The sequence below is a fragment of the Apis mellifera genome, linkage group LG14 (genome assembly GCF_003254395.2).
Source record: "Apis mellifera strain DH4 linkage group LG14, Amel_HAv3.1, whole genome shotgun sequence".
Taxonomy (NCBI): Eukaryota; Metazoa; Arthropoda; class Insecta; order Hymenoptera; family Apidae; genus Apis; species Apis mellifera.
In genome coordinates, this window is record NC_037651.1 from 7,207,216 (window position 1) to 7,222,275 (window position 15,060).

General features: G+C 42.4%; 1 protein-coding gene across 1 annotated transcript; it reads right to left on the reverse strand.

Moving 5' to 3' along the window:
* Positions 1-2,724: 2,724 nt before the first annotated feature.
* On the reverse strand, positions 2,725-11,911 carry LOC410495 (cytochrome P450 307a1). The gene is made up of 3 exons (XM_026445109.1): positions 6,194-11,911; positions 3,297-4,088; positions 2,725-3,181 (listed from the first exon to the last, which is right to left on the reverse strand). The coding sequence occupies exons 1-3, from the start codon at positions 6,594-6,596 to the stop codon at positions 2,853-2,855; spliced, it is 1,524 nt and encodes a 507-aa protein (XP_026300894.1). The 5' UTR covers positions 6,597-11,911; the 3' UTR covers positions 2,725-2,852.
* Between the last annotated feature and the right edge of the window lie 3,149 nt (positions 11,912-15,060).

Consider the following 15,060-nt stretch of genomic DNA (forward strand, 5'->3'; position numbering starts at 1 on the left):
GGCTGTTTGTTACGGTCATTATTTATCGATTGATGTACGCCTATTATATTTTCATTGAGTGAATTTTTCGAGACGGAAAAAAAGAAAAAGGAATAAAATAAAAATTATTCGAAAAGGAACGGCGAAAAACAAAAGAAAGAACAACCTTACGTGTCGCTTTTTATTATTAAAATCTTAAATAATAAATTAACAAATGTCGTAACAATCACGATAATTAAATAACAAAACATAAAATAACGAACGTTATGGAAGCGCGATACGTGGGGTGATTGAGATTTGTGATGACAAATATAAGGGGGCAAGGAATGAAAACTCTAATTGCTAATAATAGTGATGATAATAGTAGCAAACGCGAAAAAAATAATAAAATAATAATAATAATAATAACAATAACAATAATAATAATAATAAAAATAATAATAATAATGATGATAATAATATTAATAATAATAAAAATAAAAATAATAATAATAGTAATAATAATAATAATTATTAATAACAACAGCAACAATAACAAGAATAATATAATAGTAATAATAATAATAGTAATAATAATAGTAATAATAATAATAGTAATAGTAATAATAACAGTAATAGTAATAATAATAGTAATAGTAATAATAATAGTAATAGTAATAATAATAATAATAATTATAATAATAATAATAAGAAGAATCGACGCTTAATAGCGGAAATAAATTATTACATAACGCGAGTGTGGCTCGCGGGAGAACGATTTTTCTGTTTTGAGAAAAATCATTTAATCAGTCGTTATTTTTTTTTATAATCGATATAATTTTTCGTCTTACTCGAGACTCGTACTGTACCATTTTATCCACCCCTTACGAGCGATCACTTGCATCACAACATATATATTATTTCAAATATATAATATTATTTCAAATATATATTTTTCGTCTCGTAATTTCGAAAGAAGGTGGATAAATGGATCCATTTGCTTCGCTAAAAGATAAGGATAAAGAACGAGAAGATATATATATAGGGATGGAATTAGAAAAGAAGGAAGAAAAGAAGAAGAGAAATTAAACAAATTTAACATGTTATATACGCTTCAATTGTTCTCATTCCCTTCGAAAAGGAAGAAAGAGAAAAAGAAAGAAAGGAAGGAAGAAAAAAGAAAGAAAAAGAAACGAACCGATCGAATGCTATATATCTCGTTCGAACGTTGCTCCAACATTGGAAACTCAAAATATTCATAGCTGGTCCATGATTAAGCCACGATCGTTTGGAAGAAAAAAAAAAAAAAAAAAAAAGAAAAAAAGAAAAGACTAGAACCGTGACTAGTTGCAGCTAATAAATACAGCTTAACGTAATAATAATTTCATTTCGTTACTTTGGTATTCGCTCTAAATAAAAAATATATCGGATCTCTATATAAAAAAAAAAAAAAAAAACACCGAAAAAAAGGTTGAACAAGAACGGAAATGAAGCTGATCTCACAATGAGAGTTTCTGAAAACTGTGCATTCATTCAAATAACTCGTATTCGATACTTTCAACTCCAAAACCGTTGTAGAAATTCACATGGTAGATCAAATATTGGATCAACGTCGATGCGGATATTGATCGAGTGTATTGATCGAGTGTATATTATATCGCGAAAAAAAAAACCATACATATATATGTGAATATCGGATCGAGTTGGGGTAATTTCACCCTTTTTTTGGGGGGCCGCGAGACACTTTCGCTCTCTCCTAATCGTCTCGTCTTCGGCGTGCTTACCGCTCACGTTCTCGGGTCTCGTCTTTCGAACGAGCGAGGTTATCAGACGACAGATCGTGTGTACGTGATCGTTCGATCAAACAGGCGACGAATTTCGCGAATCTCGGCTGATTTTTGATCCAGGTGAATCATCGGCCGATTTATCGTTTTCCCTCGAAATCGATCGATAAGCGTGAGAAAAATTTAAAAAAAAAAAAGAAGGATGAGAAAAGAAGAAGAGAAACTATTAAAAAAAGAAAAAAAAAATAATCGATATCGTTCGATCAAAGGATCATCGATTACGAGAGAAAACAATCTTCGGATATTTGCAACCGGTATCCGATATCGCGTAAACCATGCGATCCTGCCATTAAAAGATATCTCGTCCTTTCATTTTTTCTTTTTTTTTTTTTCTTTTTTTCATTTTTCCATCTCCATATACGCAAGCACGATGATTCTAATAAGAAAGAAACAACAAGAAGATGACCTCGTAAGATTACGATTTACCTAAGCTGCTCTTTGACAATGTTTCTCTCGCAGCAACATCCCGTCAACGCGGAATTTTCGGAGTTCTCTTCTTTTCAGTCCAAGTTTTCTCTCCTGATATCGCGGATGATCGTCTACGAACCGTTTTTTCAGGAAAAAAAAAAAAAAGGGGGAGGCGGCGGAGTGTTCCAATCGTCGGCGGACGATCAACAATTTTACTATCTTAACCATCTAGTAATGTCAGTAAAGCTCTCGTTGCTGACGAAGGCCGAATCCTTGTTTCTCACCCTCATTAAGATTATTCGACCTTCTTATAAAGCTTTGTCTAAATAAAGAAGAAGAATAAGAAGAAGAAGAAGAAAAAGAAGAAAAAAATAAATCAGAAGCCTCTCTTCAGCCGATCTCTCTTCGCTTCTGAATCTCCTTCTCTCAAGAATCGTTCGTTCATACAACGATCCATCGTTGTATCGGTTGCCTTGCATCGCTCGAGTTCCCTCCCTCCTTCTCTCTCTCTCTCTCTCTCTCTCTCTCTCTCTCTCTCTCTTTCTTCGAAGCTTCGTCGAAGCAACCCTTTTAAAATCCGTCGTGGGTCAGTCCCCTATTTTCTCCAGGACTTACAACGTTGTTCACGCCCTAATTCAGGCCCTACCGCCGCTCGAATCGAAATTTGTAGGTCATCTCGGGGAGAGCCAGGTTCCCAATGGGGATCGTGTAATCCTCCTTTTGCACGGGCGTTATCGTGAAGTTCTTCAGAATGCTCGCCAAGATTGCGAAACTCACGTATTGGACGAGTTTGTAGCCCATGCAGGATCTACGTCCACCGCCGAAAGGCAGAAAGTGTTCAGGCTTCAACAGTCTTCCGTTCTGCACGAATCTGTCCGGCATGAATTCCTCCGGGCTGGTCCACAGATCGGTGGACATGTTCAGATCGTAATTGTTCAGGAAGATGAACGTGTCCTTCTTGATTCTGAAGCCTGAGGAAGAAGAAGAATATATCGATATCGGTAAATTTCTTTTTTTTTTTTTTTAACTGGTCGTAAATCGAACATAATGAGATGAAAGGAAAATAGAGGTGTCGTTGCCACTTACCGGCGATGGAACTGTCTTGATTGGCAACGTGAGGGACAATGGGGCTGGCGATTATCCTGATAGTTTCCAGGATGATGGCTTCGACGTAGGGCAAGGATCTTCTGTTCTCCAATCCTACGAAGTTGCCTGCGAGGCCGAGAGCATCGATCTCATCCTGCGCCAATCTCTGAATCTCGGGTCTCGTCGCGAGGAAGCCTAAAACTTTGACCAGAAGATTTCCAATGGCCGTGTGCCCGCCGATGATGTCTTCCATGACGAAGAGCGCCGTGTTCCAGGACATTTGGGGCTCCGTCCCGCTCTTCACGTGGTTGATCAGACAGTCCACGTAATCCTTCTCGGGCACCACGTCGTTCCAACTGTTCACTCTGTCCGCAATGATGTTCTTGATGACGAATCTTCGGATCTCGTGGCTCCAGTGCGCCATTCTGGCCATGTTCCTGTGGTGAAGAGGCATGAGGAACGGCAAGAAGTCGGCCGCGTATCCCTGATTCACCTCGAAGAACACCTTGTCGAAGTTCTCGACCATGTTTCGAAAACCGTCGTGCTCCAGATGAAAGTTCTTCGAGCAGAGATACGTGATGAAGATGTTGGCGCAGCAATGGAGGATCAACGGTTTCGCGTGAACGCTCGTGCCCGACAACGAGTCCAGATGGTTCACCATAAACTCCATCTCATCGCCAATTATACCGTTCAGCTCGTTGAAACGCGTGGAGAAGGCGCGGGGAAAGGTGTGCGCGCGAAGCATCTCCCTTCGGGCTTTCTGCACATCCGACCAGTTGCAAAATGCCAGGGCTGTAAAATTAAATGGGGAAGCCTTTTTTTTTTTTTTTCTTCTTTTTACCACGTAAACGGATTTAAATTCGAGGAATTTAACTCGTTAATAACAGGTTGAAAAGTAAGTGCTTCGTTCTGGAAATTTCCACGGATGGAAATGGAATGATTTCCACGTCGAACGAATAGACACCTGACAGGTGTTCGAATCGATATATCGATCGAAGATGACCACGTGATTAAACTTGACCTTTCGACGGCAACTCGTGACGCACGTCGATTTCGAAATATCGTCGAGTGGCGAAAAAAAAAAGAAAAGAAAAAAAAAGGAAAGAACAAAAAAAAAGAAAGAAAAAAAAAGGAAAAATTCCGTTGACGCGGTATATATATATATATGTATGTATATATTGTTGCTCCTCTCCCTTTCCGTGGTGTCGCGCTTCACGCTTTTCGCTTCCTCTTTCTCTCCTTCTTGTTCGTCGTTCGAGGGGAACGCGTACGCGGAAATGCAAGCATCGGCAGATGCCGATCAAGCGGACTCGGCAGAAAATCGATTCATCGGCCCGGCTGGCGTGAGCCACCGACCACTCGATTTGAAATCGAAGCGGTCGCGGGGCAGACCAGAACAGGAAGTGACCTGGTTTCTCGTGGTAGGACATGCCGCTCGACTCGCCTCCTCGAGCACAAGGAATCCAGGATTTTCAGATTTTATGATCAACTGTCAATCCTTGTTTCATCGTATTTTCAAAAATCTTTCTCGCCATACACAAATTAACCATACCATTTTTCTTCCCTTCTCTTTAACAAACGTTTACGTTTTAAACTGCCATTGTTTTGAAATCTATTAATCGACATTAATATACGTTTAACGCGTATATGATACGAAAAAAAAAAAAGAAGAAAGAATTATTACAACGTACAGGATTTTTCTCTCAAAAGAAAAAAGATTACGTCGATCTCTCTCTCTTTCTTTCTCTTTCCTTTCCTTCCCTCTCTCTCTCTTTCTCCAATTTTTCCACGAGCCGATCGAAAAACGTTCTCTGCCGATTCTCCGCCGAGAATGTTGTGCGCAAAATGTGCGCGGTGAGAACGGGGCGGAGGGAGCGAGCGAGCGAGCGAGCGAGCGAGCGAGCAAGAGAGAGGGAGATAGGGAGAGAGAGAGAGAGAAGGAAAATGGTGCTTACTCGGTAGTATCGGAATCGCCTCCGGTGGATCAGCCTTGATCCTGTTTGCCGGCTGCCAGGTGAGCAAGGAACGCGTGAAAGTGGTACCGTGACCTTTCCGGCTTGCACTTGGTACCGCTTCGGCCGCTTGACCTTAGCACGAGTTTCGGCGTTCCGTGGATCGCAACGAAAGCACGAGCCACGCGAAAAAATAAACGGGCTGCGATTGTATGGGCCGGCCGGCTCACGTGTCGCGTACGATGGCAAGGTCGTTAGCATGGGGAACGAGTTTTCAGCAGCCGTGACGACGAAGGTGTCGACGAATTCAATTTTCACACTGACTCACGCGCATCGAAATTTTTTTCTTTTTTTTTTTTCCTCTCTTTCCCTCATTCCCCCTCCCTCCCTCTCCCTCCCTTTCCCCCTCCCGAACGGCTTTAAAAACGGCTAGATAATCTCTCCTCTATTCCATCTATTAGAAGATATAATAATTCGAAATACATATATATATATATATATATATATTTAGAGAAGATTTCGTGAGGAGATTTTTTTTCTTTCTTTCTTTCTTTCTTTTTTTCCTTTTTTTTTTCTTCGTCACGGCACAAGAGTTACGTAATCGGTGGACACGTCGAGAGTTTTTGAATAATAATTAAAAGTATCGAAGTATCGAACGAGGCAATTTGCATGGTGAACGAGTCGTCGAGTAGGTAGGGACGAGATGTCCGATTAATTCCGACCGATGGAAGATTACTTTTTATTTTTATTTTTTATTATTATTATTATTATTGTTATTATTATTATTATTTTTTTTTTTTTGCTTCGAACCGATGGAAAATCCTTCGCGTCGTTTCGATCGTTTCGTCGTTCACAAAAAATTATTTTTAATCTTTGAATTAACTTTTGTTTCTTTTTCTTTTTTCGCGATCTTTTAATTAAATTAAAAGAGAGAAATTTTCTTACAGTTCTCCTTGTTTCCACCGAAGAGCAGATGATATCTGGCAAAGTTGGGCCTGGAATCGAAATGGTGTCCCTTGACGGTGAGCACTTCTTTGATGTTCTCCAGCCCATTGACGACCACGCAGGGCACGGATCCCATCCTGAGCTTGATCACCTGGCAGTCGAAGTCTCTAACAAGGTCAGCGAAAGCTTTGTAGGGTACGTCGTAGCGTCCCAGGATATGAAGGGAGCCAAGTATCGGCCACGGTTTCGGTCCAGGTGGTTCCGGTAGGGCGTGTTGGTCGTCATCACCCGGCACGACGCTCTTCGTCGTCTTCTTGGACCTTAGGTGATCCAACAGGATGAGGGCGAGTGCCAGGAACGTGATAGCGATTAGGAAGCACGTGGTGGCTGTCAAAGGGATCATCTTCGATGCTCTCCACGTTCCTCTCGATGCACTCACTGACCGATTCTCACAAAAAGATTTCGGGATCTCGTCGCGTCCCTTTCTTTTTTTCCTTTCTCTTTCCCTTTTCGCGGTAGATAGGGTACACCGACCTAGGGTACCCAAGAGATCGCGAGAAGGCGATCAATATTATTCTCTGTGACCGAAAAATCGACGAACAACGAACAAGCTCCGCTGGTTTCACCACGTGCCAATTTGCCAAAATCGCGATCGTGCAATTTGCACGAAAAAAAAAAAAAAAATTGCGGAAAGAATTTCTGCTTCTGTTGTACGGAATCGTAGCCGTACGCGTTTTGGCCGTGCGTTTCGAGGTTGACGAGCGAGAGAGAGACAGAGAGGAAAGTTGGTGGTGAAAGACGGGTGGTGTATAAGAGAAGGAGAGAGAGAGAGAAAAAGAAGAAGAAGAAGAAGAAGAAGAAAAAAAAAAAGAAATTCGACGTCACCCCACGGCGATGATGGGCTCGTGATCGTGATCCGACGACGATCACGAACGATCGACGAGCAACGAGGACGGAAACTGGAAGATCGATTATCGGATTATCGGTGGATATGGATATTCGCGATCGATCCGTGGCCGGTCCCGATAAACGAAAAAAAAAAAAAAAGAAAAATGATGCGTGCCCGTGTCTGTATCGGTAGATCGGTTCGTTGGTCCGTCTGTGAACGGTCTGCCGATCTGGCTCGGTCTGTGGGGATAGGATGGTTGGTCGGCTATCTTATATAGCGGCGTAATGTAGTCAGCACATTTGCGTCGCCACACACCCCATACATATGGATTCGTGTTGAGACGAAAGGGGGAGGAGAGGTTGGTCTCTCTGTCGTACTCTCTGTCGTAAGTGTATATAACACACAACCCGGTGTGTTGCTGGTGCTGCTGGTGCTGCTACTGCTGGTAGAGAGACGAATTTCAAGAAAGCACCGAGAGAGCCTCCAACTCTCCAACTCTTGGAGGCGTTCGTGTGTGGAACGGGAGAGCCCGAAGAGAAGAAGGGCTGGAAAGGTGGAGGGAGCGGAACGGAAGGATGATAGAAGGTATGGGAGGGGAAGGGAGGGAGATCCAGAAGGAGGTGAAGGGGCTGGAGAGAGCAGGGGATCCTCTCTACACAGAGAGATACACACAGAGGGGAGGTGCGGGGAGGGGGTGGGGGCACGACGTGTCGCGGAGTGGGGTCCAAGTAGGGCCCAAGCTGGGCCAGGCCGGGCAACGAAGGGACGCTTCTTGCCCTTGACTTCTCTTCTTAAGGTGCCATCGGGTTTTCTGGCAGCAAGGTGGTGCGCCTCCAGTCCAACGAGCACCTCGTGAGACCGGCTACGCTCCCATCCACGCCAGGCCACCGCTTTATTCCGTTCTTATTTCGATCGTACCTGACGTTTATCGATTCGGCACCTCTGCCCCTGCCTCCCCGCGCCTCCCCAGGCCCATCCTCGTCCATCCCACATCGTCCGCCCGATCATCCGACGTCCTCGCTCCAAACTTCCTTCGTTTTTCCATTTCTTCCCAGCGTTCTCTCTCGTTATCGCACGTTATCCGATAATCGCGGGGGAGGGTGGGGGGGTCATTCGAGGGTGCTGCACAAGGGTTGTTAAACGACTTCTCGTCTCTTCGTTTCGTTCCATCTTCTGCCGATACGAGAGATTCGTCGATTCGTCGATCGATCGTGATTGGCTCCTCTGAGAAACGGTTACGATTTTTATGGTTTTTATAGCACGGATGTTGCCAGTTCGTTTCGATCTTCCTGTTCCCCTACGTTTCATTGGGACGGTTTAAAGAGATAGAAGATCGCGATCGATGAGAAGAAGATTCGTCTTTGATTAATTAATCGTAAACGCGATTGCACGGGACGAAAAATTTTGCTTTCGTCCCGTTCGAATGCAAAACACCGTATGTTGTTTACGTCTGCAAATTTCGTCATCGACATTTTTCGTTATCTCCCGTCCAAGAAAATCGATCGAATCTGAAATTATTTCTACGAGATTGAATGAAAGTTGTGCAATTTTGCGATTCGATCGAGGAAGAAAAAGAAGAAAGAGATTCTTTTTGCCGTTGAAAAATAAAATCGTCATGTTTTCCCTATTATGTAAAAAAGTTTCGAGAAAATAATTCAGGAAACTTTTAATTGTTCGATAGTTAATTTAATTTGATAAAATAATAAATTTGTTTATTCCAACAAAACGTCGATGGTTTTCGTCGTGGTGTTTCGATTGATTCTAACACCGCAAAATTGGAGAATAAAAAAAATAAAGAAAAACGAATGATGGATAGATTTTTCTCAATCCTAATAAACGGAAGAATAAAAATTAAATATCTCGAATGAATAGAACATTTTTAATAATCTCTTGATCTTCTTTTAGAAAAAAATTCTCAAAAATACTTGACCAATGCGTCAACACTGAACGTAGTAGGTCAATTCAGTAGAATCGAATTTAAGTCAGACGCAATTATTTTTTACGTTCGGATCTGATCCACTTTACCGCCCGGGAACTTTCTTCGAAACGTTTTGAATTGTCAAATAACTTTCGCAAATTTATGAAACTGTATGACGTAGATTTCGTTAATGGCATCAGAAAAAGAAACAAAAAAAAAGAAAGAATAGTCAAAAATCAACGATAAATACGTTCCTTTCGAAAATATTACAAATATAATCAAGAGCACGGAAATTGTCTGAAACAAGATTGGCTGACGAGACATCTTATATTTCACTTCGATGCTCTCCTTCGAACTTTATCCCTTCGAAACCAAACTCGAATTATTAATATATATTACAACCCAATCCTCCACGATCTATCTTTCAAAACGATAAATAAAGACACAAAGATTTCGTAATAAGAAGCGACATACATAAAAAAATAAAAATTCCCTCCATATGAAAAATATTAAATACTAAAGATCAGCGAAAGGAAAAGAAGAGAGAAATAAAATTGGCGAAGAGAAGAGATTTCACGTCGAATGTTCGAATGTCTTCTATACACATCCCTGAACGGGAAGGTATAGCCCTGAAAGCTCGGATAAGAGAAGGACGACCACGTTATCTGTGACGAAGAGGAAGCACGCGACGAAGAGTACACGCTTCGAATTTGTTTCGAATCGATGAATAAAACATGAGCTAGTGGTGTGCCGGCTATATGTGCGACTTCCCCCATCCTGGCCCTGCCACTGCCGGCCCCCCCACCCCTTTCCACCAGCCTTTTTTTTTTCCCCCCTCGCGGCGGTGCGCGACAGTAGGAGATTGCTTCATCCGTATCGAGAGGCATTATCGAGCGTCGATTTCTGGGAAGCTAGCGGTACCGGCCTCTCTGCCCGCCAGCTCGAAATCGGCTTAGAGAGGAGGCGCATAACGGGAAAGCTCTCCTCGGCTCTCCTCCACCCAGCCAAAGCTCCTTCTCTCGCTTGGCCCCCTTCCCCCGCTTTCCACCCCCCCGCGCCAATTTTTCATTTCGCTTTCGATCGAACCGCCCCACGCGCTGCCTCTCCCTCGACAACGCGTACGCGAACGAAGGGACACTGATTTTCATTTTCTTCTCTTCTTCTTTTTTTTTTTTTCTTCTTTTGAGAAGAGAAGTTTCTCACGGACCTATGATGGATCGATCGTATATTTGCAAGAGAGTATTTGATTAGAGAGTTTGGAGAAATAAATATTGGAATATATTTCTTCATTCAATTGGGGATATTTTTAAAGGAGGCGAGGCTGAGATGGGATGGCCCCCATTTTCGTTGCACGCGAAATAAGATCGCTCGCCAGCTATCGTCTATTAAAATACCTCGAGTCACGCGACGAGGTATAAATTCTCACTCGTGGATCCTTCGAGATTTTTTTACATATATATATAACAAATTTAATAATTAAAGTAGATGGAAGAAGAATCTACTTCGAAATTCGAAATGAATATTGATTGGAAAAAAAAAAAAAGAAAAATGACGTAAGGGGAGGAATATCGAGATAATCGATCCACGTGGCCGGTTTAAGAGAGGAAAAAAAAAGGAATCCGGCGGCCGTGTTTTCTCGCTCTTGCGATCTCGATCTCGATCTCGATCCCACGCGAGCGGGCGAGCGAGCGAGCGAAGCGCCTTGGGCTCGCGGAATTTCAAGATCGCGGCGCGTCCGCGAAAAGCGAATCGGCGAGGCACGAGAGCGCGAGAGGTGAGACGGATCGATCCGATCCGTTGGGCGGATATCGGGAACCGGCCAGACGCTCGACGAAGGTCCCGCCGAAATCAAGGCTTCGTTCGACAACAATGGAACGATACCGGATGTCTTCGATCCGCCGTTTATCCTTTAGCTTTTATCCTTTATTTACATTCGCGGACGAGCAGGTTTTATTTTTCTTTTATGGACCGTGCAAAACTCAACAACGCCTCTTCTCGATCGTTGGATCCCTGCGTTTCGATCTCTTCTCTTCTTCTTCTTCTTCTTCTTTTCGATCGATTTTCCCTCCTCTTCTTGCGAAATTAAATTTACAAGCGTTTTTCTTTTCTTTTCTTTTTTTTTAAATTAAATTCGGAGAGAATTGTCGGGATTAATTTTTGGAGTGGAAAAGTGTGACGAAACGAATTATTAAAATCGGCGTCGATTGTTTTTAGCGAGAAGAGTGAATCGGAAGAAAGTGAGAGAGGCGAGGCGGTTCGGTGACACACTTTTCTCGAAGCCCAACAAGCAACAACGCTTGAATCGCAGCAACGCGGTTAAATATTATTATTCGCGAGCGATATTTTTCTCCTATTGTGTTTGTTACAATTATTCGAATATGTCTTTTGTTTGAATAAGAAGAAGAAGAAGAAGAAGAAGAAGAAGAAGAATTGTTCGAGATGAAAAAGTTAAGAGGGAAGAGTTTTTAAGAGTTTATTTTTTTTTTGAAAGATTACAAACTGATGGGATGACGATCGACGTTGCCACAGATAGATCTGCGGAGATTACAAAAGCTGCTTGATATTCTCGTATTCGTATTGAAGGCGAGCAGTGCCAAAAATCAAGGTTGGATTAGCGATGAATAAAATCGACAGACGGTGAGATCCTCTCCGCCTCGCATTAGATCACGGGGCTGCCCTTGTCCTTCCTTCAAGGCTTTCGAGACGGCAGAAATTAGCTTCCAACCATTTCAATACATTGTGAAGTATAATGATAAGCCGAGAGATACGTTAAATTAAAAGAAAAAAAAAAAAAAAAAAAAAAGAAAAAACACCTTGTGATATCTATCCTCTTCGACTCGATCAAATTCACTCTTCACAAATATATCCTCTAGATTTCTTCTTCTTCTTCTTATTCAAAATTATCGTCTCACGATATTATTACGATTCTTATCTCATCGATCGAAAAAAAAAAACAAGAGAAAGAAAACACATTACAATAACAAATATCAAAAAAAAGGAAAGAAAAATCGTGATTTATGAAATTCGAAATCGAAATTAAAATATTGCGAAATCATCGTCTCGATGATATCCTATTCGATAGAACGTGGTGTCGAATCCCCCAACTGAATGAAGAATCTAGAAAGATCGAGCCGGCCGAAAAGCTCAGGAATATTCCACTGTCCTGGATAGAAGTTGGTTCCGGCTATAGTGTTACGAGTTATGTAAGAAATTATTGAAAATGTAACGGCCTGATCCCCCCCTCTCCCTCTCTCTCTCTCTCTCTCTCTCTCTCTTCTCCTTATCCCTTCTCTTCTGCATCGGGAAAGAGCGCGTCCCGGTGACGTTGATCTGCATGTAGCGGTCGTGCATTACGCTCTAACGGTCAAGTGGCGGCCTATACATAAGTGCATACATCTCGTCTGTTTATTATAAACACCCGTATAACACCTCGACGATTCTTATTTCGCCCGATCTTTCCTGCTCTACGCGGGAAAATGGAAATGTACACTGTACAATGTGAACAGAATCGCGTATATATATATATATATATATATATATACGAAACGCGTCTTGGAAAATTTTCAATTTCTTATTCATTTACTTATCCATAAAAGAACGTTATCCTTATTCAAGTTTTCTTTGAAGGATTAATCGAGGTATCCTTAATAATAAAATCGACGTTTGAAAAAGTCTTTCCAATAACTTCCTAATTTTATTAATTGGACAAAAAGAGGAGAGCTTTATTTACATCGAATTTATTAAAAACTGGTAAACATTTGATCCGATGAATATCTGAAAATTCGTGGAAAAATGAGGGAAGGTGAGGAAAGATGTGGAAGAATTGTATGTAATTGGCATATTGCGCGTGCATAACAGAGGAGCAGAGAGTTTTGAACGTTGGTAACGGCAGCTTGGAAAATTCGCGACAGATACATTTTTACACGAGGTACCCACGATTCATCCATGTCGCGGTTTCATGCGGATCGTTCGTATCGCGGATATATGCTAATGCCGATCGAAGGTAAAAGTTTTTTCTGTCTCGCGGCCGGGATACAGGAAGCGTTCCTTCCATCGTTTCGCGTGGAATTGGGACGTTGCGTAACGACGTGAACGCCGTCTGGTGATCATCGCCGTTAAATCATTAGGAACTCGTCGTCGAGAGGACAAATGCTCGAGATACAATGTTCTCTCCCCCGTTGAAATTTTGTCGCGATCTACGCTTGCCGTAGGATCGTACCTTTCGAGTAGCGACTGCTACTCCTTTGATGAGTCATATCCTTGAAAGTGAAGAGAGAGAGAGAGAGAGAGAAAAAATAAGAAAAAAAAAAAAGAACAAACTGCAAGGGAGCGACTTTGACTATTATGTTTAATTAAATTCATGATGAAAAAAGGAGTATAATTCTCACGAGACAGGATCCAGTGTTATTTTTTTCGTATTTTTCATATTTATCTATAGAACCTTAAAGAACTTTCTCATACATAGTGATAACTCGAAAAACACGTTTTTCGAGTTGTGTCGGTTTAATGGCAAGGGGGTAGGAGATACTTATATCTGTGCGAACGATAGTCTATTTTTTTTCCTCCCCTCCCTCTTCTTCCCTTTTCTTTTCTTTTCTTACTTTTCCTCGATGATCGATGGTGATTAGAATCGAGATCGTCGAGAACGAGGACGAATATATATGTATATATATATTTTTTTTTAGAGAATTATTTATTTATTTATTTTTTTTTTCTTTTCAATCTCGAGAATCGTCTCGTCTCGTCTCGTCTCGTCCGCGCGTCTTGACACCTCGGACTTCTAGAATCGAAAATTTGCATCGGTCGTAACGGAGGCTCTCGACAAGGGAATCGATAAAATTGAGAGCATGAAAAAGTGATAACGGTAAAAAGTAGTCCGTGCATCTTTTCCTCTCCTCTCCGTACATCGCGTTATCCATCATCATCCCCCTCCACCCCGTATCCATACTAGTCCTTTTCGTCTCGAGCTTTAAAACCCTGCCCTTCACGTGACGCTTTATTATCGCTCGACCCCTCTTCCCGATGTGTCGGCTGACGTTGATTCGAGAAGCGGTTATCTCGAAAATGTAACGAACTCGTTATTTCGAAACAAAAAGAAGATGCCGGTGAATAATAATTCATGATGGAATACGATCTTTCAAAATTTTCAGCTCTTCCCAATCGAATCCAAAAAAAGATTAGCCTCAACTGTATCCTCAAACGCGAATGCCAAAAGAATATTTCACAACGTTGAATTGAAACGTTAATTTAGATTTACTTTAGTTTCGTGTCACCGTATGTATTTGCCTGCATCGTCGATGGAAAAGAGAACGCGGTATACGGAGAGAGAGAGAGAGAAAGAGAGAGGGAGGGAGAAAAGGGGAGAAGGAGAACATAGGCGCTGTTGCACCTGCGTCACCCACCACGTGGGGTGCCACGGTACCCCGGCCCCGATTACGACACTCTTCCGTGTCGATTTATCTCGAAGCCGGCCGGCCGGCTGCCTAAGAGAGCGACAGAAACAACGAGTGGCTGGGAAACCGGTTTTCGGGGCCTCATTCGTTTGAATGTCGCGCCGTATAATTTCACCGAACGGGGGACGAACTTTCCCGAGCAGCGTCCAATTACTCCAGGCCGCCTCGATAAAAGGGAAATTAGCTTGGGTCAGTTTGGTACCATTCGAAACAGCTTCTATCGAAAATCGAAAGTACCCTCCCCCCCTCCTCCTCCTCGCGCCATACCCGACCGATCGTCTTCGTTCTGTCGATCCGTTCGACGTAGAATCCCCCGTTCTACGTAGGAAGGAAAAATCCTCGTGGAGAAATGAGACGAGAAGAAAAATTCTTTCTTGGAAGAAAGGTGAAAATTGGCCCGGATCTAACCGAGAACGGTAATCGATAAAGTTTGGATAAAGTTTCGACGGAGGGAACGAGCGAAGCGAGGAGACGCGCAAACACGGGAGCGGAGCCGTAACACTCCGTCGATAACTCGTTTTCTAAGCCAGCCGCTCTTCACCAACACTGGACAAGTTCACGTGGATTTGCGTCAAGGTAGGCAAGTCTGGCTCCGGAACCTAGGACA